The sequence below is a fragment of the Pleurodeles waltl genome, chromosome 6, assembly GCF_031143425.1.
Source record: "Pleurodeles waltl isolate 20211129_DDA chromosome 6, aPleWal1.hap1.20221129, whole genome shotgun sequence".
Classification (NCBI taxonomy): domain Eukaryota; kingdom Metazoa; phylum Chordata; class Amphibia; order Caudata; family Salamandridae; genus Pleurodeles; species Pleurodeles waltl.
Window position 1 is genome coordinate 1,511,099,527 of NC_090445.1, and position 22,214 is coordinate 1,511,121,740.

General features: G+C 41.3%; 1 protein-coding gene across 4 annotated transcripts in view; it reads left to right on the forward strand.

The window, feature by feature from the left end:
• GNB1 (G protein subunit beta 1) overlaps window positions 1-22,214 on the forward strand; it is a 360,950-nt gene that overhangs the window by 136,056 nt on the left and 202,680 nt on the right. For all 4 annotated transcript variants that reach the window (XM_069241008.1, XM_069241010.1, XM_069241009.1 and 1 more), the window contains one exon: window positions 19,551-19,614. In XM_069241008.1, coding sequence (XP_069097109.1) covers window positions 19,551-19,614 — 64 coding nt within the window. The remainder of the gene's footprint in view (window positions 1-19,550; window positions 19,615-22,214) is intronic.

Here is a 22,214-nt window from a genome sequence, read left to right on the forward strand (position 1 = left end):
CGGTCGTCAGTGCTGGTTCCGTTGACGATTCCGTCGATGATGGTTAAGACATAAGAAGTCTGATCTGCTTTCGCCATTGATTAAGTCACCAAGTAGGGTATCAGCATTGGTACCTACTCATCTTTTGGAAGAAGAGGATTCGGAGGACAAGGGCCCGTTTGGGGTTGCGAATAGCCCATCAGAACTGCATGCGAAGTGCCAAGATCTGGAGGAGGACATTCAGCATGATCCTCACTCCTTTTATTCGCAACCACAGCAGTATCCTTATCAGGAACAGTCTCTTTGCCGGGATCACCCATAGCCGATTTGCAGCTGATGTTGGACGACTACAGAAGGCGGTTTCCGCCGGCCGGCTCGGAAGTGCAGCAACTAGCTATACCACCCTTTGTACCTTTCACTTCCACTCCAGTTCATCCGGGGGTTCCGCCGTTACATGTACCACCACAGACGCCAGGCTCAGTTCAAACACAAGAACTGTCTTCATCTGACGAAGACAGGGAAGAGGGAGAATTGCCGGATGCTAGAACGGAATGGCATGATTATCAGATTCCTTCCCCGTCCTCACCCTCTCCGGTTCCAATAGAATCCCCTCTGGGTGACATTGGGGTTTTCACAATTTGTTGGAAAGAGCTGCAAAGAGATTTTAACTGCCCATGCCCATGAAGCAGATGGACTGTTTCCTCTATGATTTTAAAGAGCCTTTCCAAAAAAGTATAAAGTTGATGCCAATAGTGGACTATATATGGGATGAGGGCATCAAGGTAATGAAAAACCAGGCGACTGTCACCCCTGTTTTGCCTCGTCTTGACAAGAAATAGAAGGCTCCGGAAGACTCTCCTGCCTGCCTCACGGGGCACCCCAAACTGGACTCTGTCATTACCCAGGCTGCACAACGTCGATCCAGAAACCTTTCAGCACCCATATCCACTCCACCAGACAAGGAGGGTAGAAGGCTCGATAATATTGGGAAGCGTTTCTCTTTGATGGCTTAGCTTATAAGAGCTTCTAACTCTTTGGCGATAAAAGGCAAATGTGACAGGCAACTATGGGCAGACATTGCTCCCTACCTAGAACAGCTGCCAGAGGACTCGAAGATAGAAGCGAAGAAAGTCTTGCAGGTGGGTGAGAGGTCTTTTGCAGAAGTGATAGACTGTGCGATGGATATCGCTACCACGGCTTTTCGGCAGATGGCAGGGGCGGCTGTTCTAAGAAGGCAGGGTTGGCTCCGGGCAACTCCGTTTAGGCCAGAGGTGCAAAACAAGATTCTGGACCTACCTTTTGATGGGGAAGCCCTATTCAGAAAGCACGTTGATGATGCGCTTCAGACCATAAAGACGGATACCGATACAGCCAGGTCGCTTGGCACGCTGCAATTTAAAAGACAGCCCTTTCGGGGGCTAGAGGTCGGCGGTATTCTTCTCATAGAGGAGGATTCCAACAATATAGATACCCCTCTGTTTCTGTGGCTTCTCAGTCCTTTCGTTCCCAGTACCAGCAGAGACTGCCTCCGCAAGCGGCATATTCGAGACCATCGCAAAGAGGAAAAGCAGGAAGACAAGGAAGGACACAGGACGCAGACAATGACTTTCTGGTGACTCCAGCTACGAACCTTTCCTTGGATCCAAAACTAGGGGGAAGGATTTCCCTCTGCTTTCGCAATTGGCGAAAGATAACATCAGATCAATGGGTTTTAAGTGATTCAATTTGGCCATACTTTAGAATTCTTGCAGTGCCTTCTTATAAGACCTCCTCTCCCTCGAAGGGTGAAGCACTTACATTTGCTCAAACACGAAGTCAAATCGATGCTCCTCAAGGGGGCTTTAGAGAGTCCCACATCAAGAAAAAAGAAGGGGATTCTACTCTTGGTTCTTCCTGGTTTCGAAAGAAGTGGAAGAGTTAGCGCCCAATCCTAGACCTCAGGGATCTCAATGCTTATCTCAAGCAAGTCTTTTCGTATGATCACCCTAATAGACATCCTGTCCTTTCTCAATCCGGGAGATTACATGTCAACCCTCGATTTGCAGGACGCATATTTCCATATCCCTATACATCCTTCCCACAGGAAATATCTCAGATTTGTAGTAGCCGGAGACCGTTTCCAGTTCAAAGTACTACCTTTCGGTCCGAAATCAGCCCTGAGAATTTTTACCAAATGTTTAGCTCAAGTGGCAACTTTCCTCAGAAGGCACAACCATCAAGTCTTCCCGTATTTGGACTATTGGCTGGTCAAGGCCAAGTCCAGATCTCAGGCACTGAAGTCCACATGCGCCTGCGTGGAGCTGTTCACAAATCTCAGCCTAACAGTCAACCGCGACAAGTCAGCCTTCCAACCCTTAAGAAGGAGAACATTTCTAGGGGCTATATTGGACACTTCCACCAACATGGCAACTCCTACAGAGGAGAGACAGAAAAACCTCATATCCCTTGCGGGAATCCTGCGAAAAAGAAAGTCCGTTTCAGTTCGCCTATCCAAGTCCCTGTTGGGAATGATGTCCTCTTGCATTCCACCGGTACCATTCTGTCGTCTCAGAATGAGACCCCTCTAGGAACAGCTAGAACTTCAGTGGACACAGCCCAAGGGGGTCTTTTGACAATGTCATCAGAATAACAAAACCCAGGATATCACCTCTGACTTGGTGGACTCAGAAGTCTGTTATCGAGGGGACTTTCTTTTCTCCCCCCAACCAGCTTCGTGGGTGATGACTATTGACGCTTCTCTCGAAGGTTGGGGAGCCTTCCTCCAGCATTTACAAGCCATGGGCAAATGGAATCCACATCAGAGGTTTTTTCACATCAATTACCTTGAATTGAAGGCAGTTTGTTTAGCGCTTCGTGCTTTTCTTCCAAAGATAAGAGGCTTATCCGTACTCATTTGGACGGACAACACTACAACAATGCATTATATCAACAGACAGGGAGGGACCAGATCTCTGCTCTTATCGAGAGACTCTCAGCGCATTTAGGAATGGTGCATCAGACAGACGATAAACCTTCGAGCGGAACATGTCCCGGGCGTGCAGAACATCATAGCAGACTCTGAGCAGGTCTCTCTCATCCAACCACGAATGGGAGCTGGATCAAGGAGTGTTGAATAGAGTGTTCTCCCTGTGGGAAACACCAAATCTGGATCTTTCCCACCCCGCAGAATGCAAAATTCCAGTTCTTTGCAAGTCGCGATCACCATCGGCGCTCTTTGGGGAATGCGCTTTCTATTGCATGGTCAGGAATTTATGCTTACGCTTTTCCTCCCATTCCCCTAATACCAAGAGTTCTGGCGAGGATCAAGAAAGAACGCTGTAAGCTTCTTCTGATTGCTCAGGGATGGCCTCGCCAGTATTGGTATAAAGAGCTCCTTCTCCTCTCAGAGAGCCACAGCATCCCTCTACCAGTGATGCCGTCCCTGCTAACAATGAGTGAGAGTCAAATTCTCCACCCGGATCCAGCTTCACTTCACTTGACAGCCTGGCTCCTGAACACCATGAGTTTGCGCACCCAGATAGTCCTTCGGATTGTAGAACCATCCTCGTCAGTGCTGCAGCTGAGAGTACCAGCAAATGTTATCGTCTGAAGTGGAAAAGGTTTTGCTCATGGTGTACACAAGCTCAGGTGCATCCTTTCTATTCATCGCTGGAGCAAATACTGCCTTATCTTCTCCATCTGGCCAGATCAGGTTTGGCTATCTCTTCGATTAGAGTGCACTTAGCAGCAATTTCCCGCTATAGGTAAACAGATAACGTGTAGCTCCTCTTTGGTCCGCAAGAGTCATAAGGCTATTTCTTAAGGGGCCGTTCCGGTCTTTCCCTCCAGTCAAACCTCCTCCTCCTCCATCATGGCTACTTAACTTGGTCTTGTCCCAATTAATGAAGCCTCCGTTTGAGCCAAATCACAAGGCAGATTTAAAATATTTATCCTGGAAGGTCCTTCTCACTCTTACCTCAGCCAGAAGAGTGAGCGAAATTCAAGCATTCACCATCCAAGACCCTTCTTGCAGTTCAAGATAGACAGGGTAATCTTACGAACGAACCTAAAGTTTATACCTAAAGTCCCCTCGAATTTCCATATTAACCAGCCGGTAGTACTAAAGTTGTATTTCCCAAATCCATCAACACCGGCGGAACAAGCTCTGCATTCATTCGACGTTCAGAGGTGCCTGAAGTTTTATCTCAAGAACTAAGCAATTTAGAAAATCGAACCAACTTTTTGTAGCATTTAGTGCTCATCGTAAAGGCCGATCATTGTTTAAGCAGGGGATTGCAAGGTGGATAGCCTCTGCGATTAACTATTGTCAATGGCAGCAGGAAAACCTTTGCAGAAGCCTGCTCATGCACACTCAACATCCAGGACATCTGCAGGGCGGCCACTTGGAAGTCAACGCATACATTTGCGAAACATTCCTGTTTAGAAGTAACACAGCAGGGTGATGGGGCAGTAGGACATGCAGTTTTACGACATCTATTCCAGTAACTGTGAGCTGTTGTATTTCTTCATTTTTTTTTCCCCGCCAGCCCAGTATACTGTGTGCACATTGTATAACATTGTTTTTTCCTTTGAGGTGGTAATATTTATTTTTCTGATCAAGGTCCTGTTCTTTATCATTTTCATTGCTTATCTAATAGTTTCTCTTCTGAATGATCATGTTTCTTCAGTGATTCTGGTTATGTATGTATATATGTGTGTGTATATGTGTGGATATATACTGTACAATGTCCTTCATTACTGCTTGCTATTCTGATTCAAGCATGTGAATCTATGAAAGTTCCAATACTGGAGTAAGAAAATTAGTTACCTGTAACTGTAGTTCTCCAGTATTGGAATCTTTCATAGATTCACATGTGACCCTCCCTCCTCCCCTGGAAAGCTCACCGTTACATGTCTTCTTCAGATACTCTGGCCTCTGGAGGAGGGGGGGGGGGTGGAACATGAGGCCACGCACGAGCTGTGTGCGCCAGCATACATTTTATGCAGTCACAAATGAGTGAAGTGTGTCCTGTGCAATACTTTTTGTTTATTTAACTTGAAACAGGCATTGTCATGCACCCTGCGTGGATATTCCAGCAATAGTTCCCTTTTACGAGATGTCAGCTGCCTATCTAGGTCGTGCTCCCAAATCTCTTGTAGGGGGACCATACTGATTTTGGATTGCTGTACCAGTCTCCTGGCACGACCATGTGTGAACATACACTGCACTTTAAATGGTAGGTTCAGTGATTTAGTTTCCAAACTGCTTTTATTCTTCTAGTCAGTGACACAAATGTAGGGTACTTCCACCTTGGGTGGTATTTATTCCGACATAAGTTCATCAAACTATATCAACAAATGATCTTTGAACAAGCAGCCTAAAGTGATAGTCCAGCCTGGGTCAAGTACCTCCAGTCCACACTCATGCCTAACTGGGTCCAGTACCTCCAGTCCACACCCATGGTCAGGACCACAGAAACAGTTCTGGAGCTTACCCAGAAGACACAGCTGTGTGGGTCAAACAATGTCACCATCAGTAAGAGGCCACAGTCAGTAATCTAGATGATAGATACGTATCCCGTAGAACATGGCACAAAAGATCTGCTCATTCTAATTGCAGGTTATTTCAGAACTCACTGTCTCCATGACAGCTCAAATCAGTGTCCCCAGGTAACCTTTATTGTGTCTCCGTCCCTGTGGTACACCTGGACCCCTGGATAACATATTCAATCAGTACTCAATTGGAATGGAAGCAGAGGGATACCAGTGTTCCTGCACTGCTGGTGGGATTGAATTGGAAAAAAGCATGTGTTACTGATATTAACTGATGGGCAGGAATGGGATATGAAAGATTCAAATTGATCCACAATCTTCAGTAGGTCAGTTGGGTTGCGCAAATACATCAGTTCGTCATTAGAATATAATGATGGTACGTATGCGGCCCATTGTGGGATTAAGACCTACGAAGGCTGTCGGCCATTGGCTTCATTCAACCCCTCTCCACAGCCCATTTACTTCATCATTACCTGGAGAAACATCCTATCCAAGATACTGAAGGCTTTTCCCATGTTTCATGTTGATTACTGCCTCTGCAGGAGTTTCAGGGCCAAGAACGTCTTGTGTGTCAAGTGAATAAGTCTACAGGAATTTGGGACAGTGATCCTACCCGGACTAAAACCAGATTTATTGTGGTCTACTAGGCCAGTCTATATATAAAGTCTATTCTCCAGACATCTGGCACGGATCACATAGTCAAATTTAACATGGAGAATGGATATGACATGACCCAATCTCCAAGGGCTCCTTCCTATGTTTCATTAAGGCTATTACATTAGCCTCACACATGGACGTGGGAAGTGTGCACAGCTCACTGACCTTTGTATACTCTACCAAGAGCTGTCGGGCAAACCTATCCATGTGATGTGTGGAATTCTTGGGGTAAAGAGCCTCCCTGATGGCAGCCTTTATTTAGTCAACTGAAAGTTGAGCCTGTCTGTCTTGTTGCCCCTATGCGCTCTAGCACCAAGTTTGGGGAGAACCACTCCATCGCCACTGGTTTTAGCAACCAAAGTTCCAGAAATGCAGTCCTATTTGCTGCCTTCTGTACGTTTAGGGATGCTATGCAGTGTGGTCAGAGGAAAGACCGATTATTGCCTACTCGACCCACAACTTTGAAGCAAAAGAAAAGGCACTCCGTGGCAAAAGGTGATAGTGTCTCAAGGCAGAGGATGCAAATCTCATATGGAAAAGTTTGATGAAACCTAGTATGTACATAATTCCTCATGAATCGGGTAGGTGAGTCATTCGAATAGGCAGAAGTGTGGATACCACAGAAGTCGCCAGCTAGAACAGGAAGAATGTATGATTTGGAATGCAAGTGTCCTCATCCCCATTATGTAGACACTGAAAATCTAGCAAGATATCAGCCAGATTCTCCACAAGAGTTTGACTCTTACTCTTTCAAGCCATCACCTGCAGCTTGCCTGTCCATGTACCATGCACTGATAGGCAGAGTAGCGGATACATGTGGGAGTTCAGTTATAGGAGAACCAGGAGAAGACATGCTAAAGATATGGAATCCTAGAGAAAATACATTTTTTACCTCTGTTGCCAAGCCTAACATGCCAAGGATGGGAAGCTTTTAAGAACCGTAGTCTTTTGCTGCAGTGCCTCCTAGAGTCAAAAAGACATGCATAGATTCTCAAATATGTAGGCAGGAAACTGGAGAGATGAACTACCAACCAGTGGAGAATTTGCGAAGTCCAGTGAACTCATAATCGGTTGTGGTCATCATCAGTGGTATGCGATAAAGGAATTAATAAAGCATTTCCCAGATGAACATAAAAAAAAATAAACGTCATTCAGTAGGGAAAGACTGTATTGGACCTGTGCCTGAAGTTGGCATTAAATGTGATACTCAAATAGAAAAAAAATATGTACCACTCTCAGACATATGGATAAGAATATCTGGGTCTAAACCAGAGGTTCAGGTTAATGCACCCTTCATAGGAGATTATCAATTTAGCAGTCAAGTTTACAAGTCACTGGAAAGGATAAGGAAAGCAAATTCAGCAAAGCTTTTTTTTTTTTTTTTTTTTTTTTTTTTTGTTTTTTGGTGGGGGGGAGGTTGCTGGGGGGAGAGAGAGGGGCAGGAGCCTTTGTAAATAAACAGTTAAGATGGGAGCACATCATAGGCAAAATGGGACAATTAAGATTGCCTAATTAGCAATTAAAATTTCTAGAGCCATAGATAACAGAAAGCCAGCAAGTCAACACTGATTGGCAACTATCCAGGAGAAAAGCAATTTTTGTGGCAACTCAAGAGGCAAACCTGAAGCCAGTGGAGGGAAAAGCCAAAACCGGAAACCCGGTGCAGAGCCCTTTTGATCCCAGTTATAGAAGGGATGACAAGCGGGGTATCTGCACAAATGGGAGACAATCAAAACAGCTAACGGTTGGTCAATATAGTAAACTACAAACCCACCAAACATCCAAAAAGAAAAACATATGAAGGAGATCACAAGGACATGCTCTTTCAAGGTACTTTAGAAGTATTATTTAAAAATGCAGTAGAAGTTCCCAAATAGGAACACCACAGGCGTGTACTCTCCAAATTCTTTATCCCGAAACACGATCCGATATTTAGACCCATCCTTAATTTAAGATTCTTGAATAAATATGTAAAAACAAGAAGACCACACTACAAGAAGCAATATCGACGTTGAAACAAGGAGACTACCTAGCTAGAATGGTCTTCCAGTGTGCATGCTTTCATATCCTATGAATAGAATATCCCAAATCTCAGATTGGTAATGGAGGGGTTAATTTTATCAGGTGAGGGTTCTATATTTTAGTTTAGAAATGCCAAAAAATGTTTGGCGGTAGTGACCTATCACACAAGATTAATGTGTACCCATATGTAAACGACTGGCTCAAAATGGGACTTGTTCCAACAGTCTGAAAAGCATAGCCATAGCCAAAGCCATTCATGCCCTGCACACACTGGGGCTCACGATCAAGAAGAAGACATAATCAACACAGTCATCTCAGAGGATTACATTTTTGTATGTGGAATTAAACACTCAGAAAGCAATGACCAAGTTCCTTTTTACCAGAAGTCTCCCTCTGACAGTAAGGGCTTCAATTAAGTTGTTTAGAAAGTTAGCATAATCTTTTGTGCTGATTTCGCTCTCCAGGCTGCATATTTACCATCTACAGGAGAGCAAGGTGACCCATTGGTCAGTCAAAGGTAGGCTGAAGAAATCTCGTTGTGATAAACCAAGTGCAAAGGAATTGGATTAGTGGTCACACGAAAGCACGACTAGACGCAGACATTTTGCATAGCCAACCCCCAGTGTGATAATCGCTACAGATGCATCGCACAGAGAATGGGGTGTGTATATGGAGAACTTGGAGATTGGGGGACAGTGGTCACAGCAGAAACTGGTGAATCATACAAGATTCCTAGAACTAAGGACTGTGTCTATCCCTGAAGAATGTTCAATCACAAATACAGGGAAATATTGTTCAAATACAAACAATACTAAAAATGTGTTGTAAAGCAACAAAGAACAAGATCATACCGTCTTTCAAAGCTAGCGCAAGACATGCATTTTTGGGTTATTAGCAAAGGAATCGCACTAGGTGAAGTCCACATACCGAGTGTGAAAAACACAGAAGCAGAGTAGGAGTATCTCATGAAAAGTAACTAAACCCAAGAAGTAGTAAACATAATTTTTGAAACGGGGGCACACCAAACCTACATCTCAGTGCAGCAAAGGAAAATGCAAAATGTGAACACTTCCCAAATACCCAAGCGCACATTCAAAGGGCAGCGCACAGTTGATGAAATGATGCGCAACATTTGTTTATACTTTTCCATCAATTTCACTCATTCCACTTGTGATCAAGAAATGCAGACTAAGGTGACTGTCATAGCGCTGCAAAAGACACCACAAACCTAGTACTCTCACCTGCCAGCACTAGTAAAAATAATACAGGTGCCAAACAAGGTAGTTCAACTAACAGTCTTTCCACTCAAGCCATTCAAGTCTCAATCTAGCAACATGCCTCCTGAATGTGTAGAATTTGGACACAAGAATCTGCCAACAGTGTGCATAGGGGTTATAGGGGAATCAAAGAAACAAACTACAAGCAAGTGCTTTGCTAAAAGGAAAACATTTATCAAGTGGTGTTATAAAGAAGGCATTCTGAAAGACATGACAAATGAGCTAGTCATCAAAAGATATCTAATCTACCTACTAAAGTCAAAGCAACCACATGTGTAATTAAGAGGCCATGTGTGAACTTTAGTGTACACAAAGTGAAAATGAAAACTTATTCAAAATATCATTAATCACTGGATTCCTTCAAGAGGCAAAAATGGTTAATCCAAAAATGGTAGTCCCACCTTCAATGATAAACCTTAATTTAGGTCTAACAGGAATGACGGAATCACCCTTTGAACCAAAGCATAAAGGTATACAGAAACATGTCATTAAAACCACCTTCCCTATTGCAATCATTTATTAAAGAGCAAGTGAAATACATGAGATCAAAGAACAGCTCTTAAAGTACACAAATATAGGCTTGTAATGTGAACTCATTCCAACATCATATTCAAATTCTTTTTTTCCTGTTGGTCTGTTCATCTACCTGTCTTTTATAAACAACTAAAAATACACATACATACACTAAATGTTAGGAGAGTAGTTATGTACTACTTATGTCTCCAAGTGAGCATTAGGAGGATGAATGGTGCAGAATGATCAATTAATGTATTCTTTGACAGGAAAAAGTCAATATCAGTAGATAGAAAGGGGCTTCAGATAGCTTTTATAGGGAACCTATCAAACATTTGTGGAGCAGCTACGTGGACTTGAGTTCTAAACTGTAGACTGGCAAAACCAAGATACGAGGCTTGGTTGGGACAAAATGTACTTAAGCAATTATGTGCATTTCTCAGTCCACCATTAATTAAGGATGATTCTGCTTCAGAATCTATGCACAGCTCGTGATACTAGAAGCAATTCAAACTGTAAAAGAAACTGGCTACCTATTTGTAACAGTAGTTTTGCAGCAGCTGACTCTCTTGCCTCCCAGGTAAAGGAGAGGAGTTGCTGCAAAAAAAAAAAAAAAACACACATTTGCAATGTAATGGGTCTTGCATTTACTTGCATTAGAGCTATTGCTGTTGTAAATTCATAACTGGACTTTTCTTGCCACATAAATAGGTCAATTCTACCTGATCATTTGGTCTTTTCCTGCCACGTAATTCCAGGGGCCCTGCATATAACTAAAGCAATTTCATTTACCTTCTTCCTCTATGTGCAGCCAAAAATGAAAATGTTGCCTTTTACTATCCTAACTTAAATCTCCCATGCTAATTCCAGTAGAATACCAATTTCACCACCCCACCATCAGAGTTTCTGGCTGGCTAACCGTTCCTAAAACAAGACGGTCATGGAGGAGTAACGAGAGAAATAAACTAAAAGGGTCACCCAAACATATCAAGAGTGTTTAAACAGGCATAGTGTAATAAGGATATTAAGTTGGCCTGAATCATGGTCATAATTGCAATAAGGAGAGATTAATAAAACATATACAATTATCCTGTAAACCCAATAAAAACCTTAATCAGAAATAAACGTTTGGCATTAGACTGTAATGCTCAGAACAACCACTAGAGGACACCACAATGAAAATAACATTTGAAAGAAACATGGTCAATGAACCATATAGTTAGCTCCTAGAGGGCATAACCACATGACAAGAAAATGATAAAGTATTGTGGTGTAAACTTATATTTAATCCCTAGCGGCTGTAGTGCACTACACACTTTCTGAACTAATGGGCCTCCTGCAATGATATTGCAAACAAGACCCTTAAAACACAAACTACTCAGCTGTAAAACAAATGTTCCAGCCATGAAAGAGGTTAAAAAGATCCAATGAATGAATGGAGGGAGAGGGTTATTATTTTGGGGTCTCCGCTAACCTAGTGTGGGGATCCAGAGATGATCTAGACAAAGCAGGCTGTGGTGAATGTTTTGGTGGTGATCCCATTGTCTTAGGACCACCACAGGCTGAGTTATTGGCACAAATGTTTTAAAAAAGAATGCTTTTGTATTCCTGCGGTCACTGGGGTTCACAAAAAATGTGTGCCACACCGGTCTCCCTCTCAGGTGCCCATTTTCATTGGAGCCGTTCTGGACACAGTGCAGTTTCAGGCCTATCCTCCAAAGCAGCAAGTCCATGATATTTAGATTATAATAAAGATGTTTCAGTTCTATCCTGGATTTTGCTGAGAATGACTGAGGCTGTGGGGCATCATGGCCTCCTGCATCCTGCTGGTGACACATGCCAGATGGCATATGCAGGCTCTGCAAACTGATTTCTAGGGACAGAGACTCCCCATTTAGGGCCTTAGTTTAGACACACCACTCTTTATGGCTCTGTGCTTCTGCCATGGAAAGTTATGAAAAGAAATGAACATAGGCGCGCTCCTGGGTAGTGCCTGTGTAGGAGCCATGATGTCATATCTGACGTGGACAATGCAGATGACGGGCATGGATTTGATCAATGCCACCTACTGGCACGCAGGGGTACTGCTCACAAAAATCTTCTGGCTCCAGTCTGATGTCTGGGGAGAATTCAGAGGTATGTTATCTGCAGCTAGATAGTCTCCACCAGATAAGGCATTACCAAAGGTAAGTAACTTGTCTGTTAAGAGTAGACAGTGTAACAGGAGTGGGGGACACCCATGCAGATGAGATAGCAAAGCAGACTGTCTGCCCTCATGACTGGGATCTAAAAGTCTGTAGCAGATAGTCTTCCATCACTGGGTATTGCCCGAATAGATCAGCAACTCTAGAAATCACCAAACGCCTGTCCTTGACATCCAGACACTACCACCCTCTGTGCCTGGGGAATGCCCGCTCTATAAGCTTGTACGTGATATTTGTATGTGCCTTTGCTCTGTACTGTAAACATTCAACAAGACCATGATCTTATTAGCCCCCAATTGGCCTCACCAGCCTTGGTTTTCACACCTACTGCTATTGTCAAGATGTCGGTATGTTGAAATTCTCCTTCCTAAGGACACCTGCACCATAACGCAAGAGAGTATTTCACCCAAACCCAGTGGAACTAAAGATATCGAAATGGCTTGCAGGGGTAGCAAAGTTTCATCTTTTGCACTTATCTAAAGCAATACTTTGCATCATAAAAGTAGTACAAGTACCTTCCACTAGAAGGTACTACACCTTTATGTGGAAGAGATCTATAGCATGCTGTCATATTAACAAGGTCATAGTTTGGTATCTCAGACATCTGACTAAAATGCAAGCTGCCTTGCGTATTAAGGGTGCTCTTGTCCTCTGTTGTGGCGTATCTCAGAGAACTGAATCATAAGTATATTTTCTCTAGATCACTTATTAAAAGGTTCTTTAAGGAGCAAAAAGTCTCTCCCCAGCTCAGACAATACCTCCTCCAAAGTGGAATCTCAGTTTGGTACTAGCTGGACAATAACACCCTTTTTTGAGCCCTTGTACAAAGCCACACCTGGCCATCTTCCAGTGAAGAACATCACATCATTGAGATGGGTAAACTAGTGACAGGCACTTACAGTACATGAACCTTACTGTACAAAAGAATAAAGTGGTCATGACGATACGCCTTAAATTCTTACCAAAGGTGATATCACCTTTTCACGCTAATTAACCCGTCATCATGTCAACCTTTTTCTGTCTGCCATTGAATGCTGTTTAAAGCGCTTTACACTTTAGATGTCAGAAGTGCAGTTATGTATTTTCACATTGGTTACTCGTGTGAGATTAGGTAAACCATTTTTTGAAGATTAATACACCTCACTCCCCCACCTACCCCCACCCCCCTCGGATACAGTTGTAACCAAGAATGCTATTGCTAGATGGTTTGTTCAAACCATTCAAATGTGATATTCATTAGCCAACAATGCGTTAACAGAACAGAAGTGCGTTCAGCTGGAAAAAAAGATAAAGTAACTTAGGCCAATGTTTGCTTTGAAGAAAAATCTACAGGGTAGCGACATGGTCCTCAGCGCATGACTCAAGGTATCACTGTATTGCTTTATGGTCCCGAAAGGCGGTGACAATGGGCCAAGCAGCACTAAGTAATTTCCTGCAGCATTCCCTCTTCTAACCAACCTCCCCAGGGGAGCTAATACCACTAAATAGTCTGTGCAAAGCATGTGGATCAAGAAGAGATTTCACCTAGAATAAGAAAGTTACATACTTGTAGTTATGGTTTTGCAGCATGAAACACGACTCATGCAACCCTCCTACCTCCATGCTGAAGGAGGTTCATAGAAAGGAAGAAAGGAAAAAAATACATGATGGTCTGACACATGGGCATTGTGGGCTTATTGTCGACATCTTTCAAGGATTCAACCTGTCATTGCAAACTCAGTTAAGTTTGCAATAAAAATAATTCTGGAACCTAACCACTAGAAGACGGGTTTGTGCAAAATATGTGAAAGAGGCTTGCTGAGGTATTTACATACTTTGTCAACAGTTTTCTCAACTTCTTGTTTGGCTTTGCTCTGGTCGTCATTGCGAAGGCCTTCACTGTCTGTAGTCTGTTGGTGTCGGTGGTTTTGAGGTGAAGCTGTTGACTGTTAGTATTATTCTATCGAAGTCAAGATCCAGTTCCACCAGCGCAAGATCATGTAATGTGCTGAGGTAGGTTTTCCTTTAAGATCAGCCTGCCCTTTTTATCCTCTCCTGGCAGTTCATCGAGGACACCTTTTTATTTTTATTTTAAGTGTTTTTATTATAAAGAAGTCTCATTCCTGCAAAAGATCACACCTTGAAGGTGCATCCCTAATCAGGGACCTGAATCCAGAAGAGAAGAACCATCCACCAAGGGAGTTTTCACATTTAAAAAAAACTGTCTTTTGTAGGTTGCCTGAGAAGAGAACTGCACTACTGGACATTCTCTCCCCTACCTATTTCAACACCCCCTCAAAATGTGCATTATCTTGTGATTCAGGATTCTTTAAGAAGCAGGCCTTGTACTCTAAGGAATGAACATGCTCCTGTTAGATATGAAAGTCCTGAATTCTCTAGGAGTTATCTTTCCATAACAAGAGCCTCAACCAGTGAGATACTTTCAAGAAGATATTATCCAAAGGACCAACAAGCTCAACTATACAGGTTTCATTTCTTCATACTCTGTCATCATCCTACTTATTTGAAGCATCTCATCCCTCTAGGTTCCTTTAGCCACGGATGGAATTTTTTTGTAGTTCAGAGACTATAAAAGTAATTTCCTCTCTATTAAAGAAATGGAAGCTTCTTGAATAGGATACATTTTTTTTCCTTGAGATCCAATCCTCACCCTATACAGTGGTTATTTCAGTGTGGTGTAGAAAATCTCGTTTCTCAGGCACATTGTTGCTTCGCGATAAACAGGGTTAAAAAAAACAAAATGAATTGGTGTAGATATGTTAAGAAGGAACATCCAGACTTTGGGCTCTGAGTCCTTGTTAGTAATCAAATGAGTATTGACCCAAAGGCCATGCTCACTGGGAAGGAGGCTTCTAGGAGCAGACAAAGCCATCTCCACTACATGGACTTTGACAAGCTCTTGCAGCTCTCGGCCAGTTTTAATTATAACTTCGTTGATCGGATGTTTGCTTGTAACCCCTACCTCTCCTTGTTCCCCAAGGGAAACATGTGGTTTTATTTAACTAGACTGTGTTTAAACTTACTGCACTTTCTAGTCGCTGTAGCCTGGAGAGCCTAATGCCGAAGTGCCTGTGCAGTAATACTGCACAACAAAGCATAGGATTTTTATTGTATTTGGCATCCTGTACACTCATGCCAGGAAACGTTTTGTCCCTTAACCACCATTCCTTTAATACCAACTCTCACAGGTAGGTAGGCCTTTGCACGTTTGCCGCCTGAAATTCTGCAATATTAAGACCTTTTATTTGTGCTAAGGTGGGTTCCTCCGATGACCATTGTTCCATCAAGGTCTTCAAGTAATTTTTTCTTTTATATGAACACTTTAGCAGCCATCAACACATCCGTAAAGTTTGTTTTAGATCCTGAGCAATATAAGAAATGTGACCATGTCTCACTAGTTAGGAATAGATTGGGCTGATTGCCCATAGCAAAAAGATTGTACCAAAGATAAGCCTGTGTGGAAGCTCGTGCCTTACATAAAATGAGCCCACTTTTTCTTTCATATCGGATTACTCGTTACTGCCCTGTGAGAACTCTTCAGTCAAGTACTGCTCTATTGGCTAAAGTACCTCAGCGTATGAGCAGAGGGCAGTGGGCTTCAAAATTGGGAATTAACATCCTCGGACTATTATAGCGGATCATAATTGTAATGGTTTTGAGTAGGCAGTCACCCATTATTCTGTGCTGCCTTGGACATTTTCAGTATTTCTGCATGTTGATTCTATATCTGTGGCTACAGTGCTTCTATTTTGGTCTTGATTATGCTTTACCTGAGAACATTCCAAGCACCAAGACGCCTTAGCGATTGGCTACTTAATAAATATAATAACTATTGTTCCTATTTGAGTGTTAATCTAAATTGTCATCTAGAAGAAAAAAAAAAGTCTACATACAGTATTTTCTCTCGATCTTCCTGAATCACCCAATGATTCTAGCTGAACACAGTCCAGGCGAGTTGTATAGCCTAGGGGCCTGGATGCCAGCCTAGTATTATAATTCTTCGTTTTGGCTTAAAAAGGTGAATTATTCTTAAATTTCTTTTGTACTAAGTTCATTAGTCCAGTACCACACACAATCTGCACGGCACGAGTGCTTGTAGGGGAGCTGAGGTTTAGAGGCCCGTGTGGCCCGTCAGTTTCAACAGCAGGGAAAAGTGGCGTTTCCACTAGAGTTACAGGGCACTGTCCCACTTTGGTACAGGATTTGTGTCCTGTTTTGGCTTCTGGCTTTAAAGGATATAGGGCTTTAATTGGCACCTCATTACTTAGGGGACGGTTTAGGTGGGCCTAAATCCGCATTACACTGATTCTTACAAAATATTTGGAGCCCTCACCATTAAGTAGTTTAGGTAGTATTGTAGAGAATGCACGAAGTACTGCTTTCTTACTGCCAGGTGTAGCTCTCACAAACTGCGGGTACCCTGTCACTCTGATTTTAAAATTTATGGAATGCCTACAATAAACGACTTTTGATTATGCACAGTATATATTTGGCAGATAGTCAAGAACACTACACATCTTTTGATTTTGCTTAAAGTTATCTCTGAAATAGTTGTAGTTTCATCCCCAGATCTACTGCACGGGATGCCACATGTTCCTCTTGAACTTGTTTTAGTAGCAGCGTTATAGGTGTGGTTCCTTCTATTAAGTAGATGACCGCAAATTCATTTCCTCGGGTATTTAATTCCTGAAGAGGACGCACCATGCATGGGGGTGGACACGTGGTCCATTTTGTGTGCTCCTCTTTGGGTTTGAGTTTTGGAGAACTTTCATTTCGTTTTTTTGTGAAGTTCAGTAGGGTTTCCCTTCCTATTTGCCTAGAATCTTTCACATCATGGCATTGACAGTTAAGTGCACAACACTGTGGATAGTGCATATACCTGATTAACACGGGAACAAGTCTGCCTCTGTAAGTTCAATGGACCCGTTCTGACAGGTGCTAGTATGTGGTAGTTCCCCCTTAAGTTACTCAGCAGTTCCATGGTGTGTGTGTGTGTGTGTGTGTGTGTGTGTGTGTGTGTGTGTGTGTGTGTATATATTCAAAAAACAAGATTCTCTTTCTGTTTTAGCAAGAGAAAACCGCACTCTGTCGTTGTGCCAAAAATACGTTAACTTTTAATACATTAGTGAGACCTGTGAACAAGGTCTGGTGAGACCGAAACGCGTCAGGGGATTCCTGTTTGTTTGTTTATGATCTCACTAATGTATGAAAAGTTAAGGTATTTTTGGCACAACGACAGAGTGCGGTTTTCTCTTGCTAAAACAGAAAGAGAATCTTGTTTTTTGAAAATATGGTTGTCCTGCCTCAAACCAGCACCACCGGAGAATTAAGTGCGCCGTAACACGCAGATCAGGACATCTTTTCTTTCTCATATATATATATATATATATATATATATATATAGGACTAGTAGTGAATAAGATAATTGCTCCCTCCGTTGGTACAACAGGTGATGTGGTTTTCATTGTTTTTCTTAGGATTAGAAAGAAGTCTGAGCGTCATACTTTCCTGTTGGAGTTCATTATTCTTACTCGATTAATGAAGATTATTTGTCCAAGACTTTGCTCACGTCTAGTAAACACTTTTGATCTAGATGGTAAATGAGCTATTGCATCAGCTGGAAGCCTTTATGAAATGTATGGTCTGTAGAGTAATTGGCTATTTATTGTTATTTAACGGTTTTTGTTTCATAGCATATTGATTACATTTCAGCAGCTACTTATTTTGTGTGCCCTAGTGATTTTCCTTATCCTGCTAATTTAAGACAACAATATCAAAATCCTGATCCTGTAGGGATGCATAGATATTTAGTGTAACTCCAGATACATAAAATGTATCTTATTCAAACTGCAACGTTAGATACTGATGATGGATATCCTTGTGCATAATGAGATAGCAAATCAGCCTTTTCAGTGCCAATGGATGTGTCACCATCACACCACACTTTGTGAACTCCTAATTAGTGGTATTTTCTAGTTCAGCTACTTCAACGTGTGTTAGCAATTCCTTAACCGAATTCTTTATTTTGAATTAAAGTTCCAGAGCTTGCACTCTTTGATAATCACCCCTCGTCACACCTATTTAGTCCTTAGTATTCTTTGCTAATAGTGGTCTTGCAGCATATAGTGGCATAGAAGTTATTAAACAGTCTGGAAATGTGCTATTGTTATGTGACACTTGTCTTGTCAAAATCAGCCATGTTTTCTTGATTATTTTTTTTAATTTATTTTATTTTTGTATGTACTGAAAGGATATTAAGTAAGGTGTTTCTGATGGTATTAAGTTCTTTGCCACCAGCTGCCTAATGTGTAAACAGATGAAGGGAAGTTCAAATGCTTTATGGCTGGATGATTCAACATAGTTTACGGAGAAATACGGTTATACTTTGAAATCTTCACTGAGAATGCACAACTAATTTGCAGATTACTACAGATTACCCATATCGAACAAAGGAGGCCAGAAGCTTCAGCATTCTTGGCCAGAGAGCTTCTCACCCTTAAGACTGGGGATCCTTGGAAGACTTACCTTTAATTGAGTCTTTGTTTGAAAAGTTTGTCACTGAGTTGCATATTTTTGCCATTCCAACCTCCTTCGAGAAGTATGTTTTGTGATTTTCATTGATGGAACACTCCAAAATGCAACCATATGCGAGCATTTTGAACTGTTTGCAACGTGGCGTTCCAGAACACCACAAATAAAAGCAAACTTTACCAGTGAGGCACCAATTTTATGTGAGTAACACTTTCTTTTTTGATTTTGTCATCCCATTAAGACAGATAGTAACAATACAACTGAACTGCAAAAAACAAACTATTGCTGTTGTGTATTACAGCCATCAAGATATGCTTGCGATATTGTAAAATGTGCAACATGCATAATACATTCCATTTTTGACTGGGCATAGGTGAATCCATTTTTCTTAGATCTTCATTCTTGGTTTAGATGTTCTGTATGAGCTGGGTGCATATTATTTAGAAAGATTAACTTGCTGAATTTCATCATGCTTGGTGTGTCGTCTTACAGGATCTATTTCTGTGAGCCAGTTATCCACCCAAAGGTTTCAGCCACCTATTATCTAACAGTATATTTAAAAAAAAAAAAAAGTATTTACTTTCTTCTTAGGCGTATGATATAGGTGAATAAATGTTAAGTATGTAGTTTGTATCCCTATTTAGAAACTACACTCTTGTAGTTTGTGTATTTCGCCAATGGGAGTATTTTTTGGTTTCCAATATGCTCTGTTTGAAATGGTCTTGTTTTGTGCATCAGTGGCAACTAAAATGTATTCATGCATCTTGCTAAGTTTTTTTCCTTGGGTTTGGCTGCCTCCTTCATCTGATGTTTTTCTCTCTCAATTTCCCTGCAGACTGCTAGTTAGTGCCTCCCAGGATGGTAAACTTATCATTTGGGACAGCTATACCACAAACAAGGTGAGAAAGCAGCTTTCTGTTTAATTGTCTCCCTCTTGGCACCAAAGAGCCTAGGATAGAACGTTTGTTGGACAGTTTAGTTTTACTGTTGTGCATTGCATCTCGCTCATTTCCAATGTCGATTTAAGATTACATTGTGCTGTTTAAAATTGCCCCTTTCTGCCTTTTTTGCCTTTCTCAGTTGTGCAAAATGTATTCAGTAAATTAGGGCTTTGAAGGAGTAGTCCTGTAATTGTATAGCTGGTCTGCACTTTTAGAATAATGTTGGGCAAACCATCCACGTCCTAAAGGTATACAATTTTCTTCTAATCGGTTAACTTCAATTAAGTTGAAAAATGAAGGTTTGGCAAGACTGTACACCGCTAAGTGTATCCTTAAAGCGACATATCTTTTATTACCATAACTGTATTTTGAAAGATTTACCTAAGAACACGATTACATTAATTTATGGTTTGAATTGTTGAAAAAAAAGTTTGAGGAGATCTCTTTCCAGTATGACTTCCTCAATGAAAAATAAAGGTGTTTAGAACTGCTTGGAATTTATTTCTAATCCTGCGTCTTAAACAACCCATTCAATCAATGTTTGAATTTTGTTGCCTAGTCAGGAATAGGAATGAACTGCTTTTTTGTATCCAGTATGTAATGATCTTCAAGCATTCTTCAACTCTCAACAGTTTAGAATACATGCTTTGGCCTTTTTATACCTTCCCTACTTTTTTTTTTTTTTTTTCTTTTCTTTCACCCAATTGCCAACTTTCAACTTTTCCTCCTTTGTGCCTTCATTTTTATCACAATATTCCTGGTCTATCTTTTGTGCTTTCATTGTTTTTCTCACTGTTTCTTCTGACCGCTCCACTTTCCTCACACTATCCATCCAACATTATCTTTCGTAACTGGTTCTCTACTATGCATGAATACAAAGGGACTGTATCTAGTTAGAGGTGGTGTCAAGTGATAAGTCCAACATTTTGTGTAACTCAGTTTCCCATTTTTTCAATTTCTACTCTTTTTGAATGCTTCCCTTGATAACGCGGTTAAATCTCTCTCCAACCCCATTACCTGCTGGATGGCATACAGATGTGTTAATATGCTAAACACCACTCCTCTTTAAATACTTCTCTACCCTAGAAGACATCAACTGAGTACCATTGTCACTCACAGGTTTCTTAGGTAATCCTTCTCTCAAAAAAACTGCATCCAGAAATTTGGCCACACTTCATGCATCTGCTTTTCTCATAATATCTACTTGCACCCACTTGCTGAAATAATACATCAAGACTAGAATATCATTGCTTTCACCTGCTGAAGATTGCACAGGGCCTTGAAAATCAATAGCTAACATCTCCCAAACCATTTTGGGACATTCTACTGGTATCAACGATGGTCTCAAAGTTTGCAAGTTGTCATAATTCATACAATGTTCGCAATTCCTCACTATTCTTTCTATTTCTTAATCCATTTCTGGCCACCAATATAATACCTTCCTTCTCCTTTTCATTCTCACTGTTCCAAAATGTCCTTCATGACAAATGATCAACACTTTATTTCTCATAATTTGAGGTGGTACTGCACCTCTTAACAAAATCGGAATCTATACTAGACTCCTTCCTTATCTTCCAAACACCCTTCAGCTCCTTCTGGCAATTTTCTTTCCTCCCCATTCTATCCTTCCTGAATACATTGTTTCTATATTCAGTAGTACTTCATCAGCCTCATACTGTTTTTTGTTGTTTTTTTTTTTTTTTACTTCCATTCATCCTTTCAAATTGAATTAACTCCATCCTCATCTAAATAAGTTATTTGGAAATCATCCCATTCATGTCTTGGTATTTCCGGCATATAATGTATATTGTAATCCTGTAGTCTCAATGAAAACCTTGCAATGCTTGTGGAAGCCTTTAAAACTCCTTCTGTTGTAAGCAGCTTAACTAAGGGCTTGTGATCCTCCGTTCTTACATCAAATTCCTTTCCCCAAACAAATTTTCTAAAATGCTCCATACCCCAAACGCATGCTAGTGTTTCTCAATTACAGAACACACCTTCAGTGGTTGTCAAACTTCTTGATGCAAATCTAGTCATCACTTCCTTTCCATCTCTGTTAAGACTGCACCTAAACCTTTTTTCCTCGCATCCACTATCAAAATACTCCTCAATGTTGGGTTACACCTTTTGAATAGGAGTGGCCCTGCAAATGTCGTCTTTTATTTATATTTTTTTTATACAATTGTCTCAGCTCATGATTTCTCAGCAAATTCCTCACAAATTTATAGCACTTTGCTAGCCCTAAGAATGATCGCAGTTCATCTTTATTCTTTGGCTTAGGGGCTTCTTTACTTTGCTTCCATAATTTTTTCTTTTTTTTCTTTTTTTTTTTAAGGGATTTACCCTTCCCACCAATAAAATGTCCCAAATATGCTACTTGGTCCCTTGCAAATTTGCACTTTGCATATTCTGCAGTAAGTCTTTTAGATTTTAATACTTCCATGACTTATTTTTAACCTTTCATTATGCTTTCTCTTGTTCTTACCCATTTTTAAAACATCATCTTGGAAATACAGAAACCCTTCAATGTCTTGTAAGATTTCACCCAGTCTGAAAAG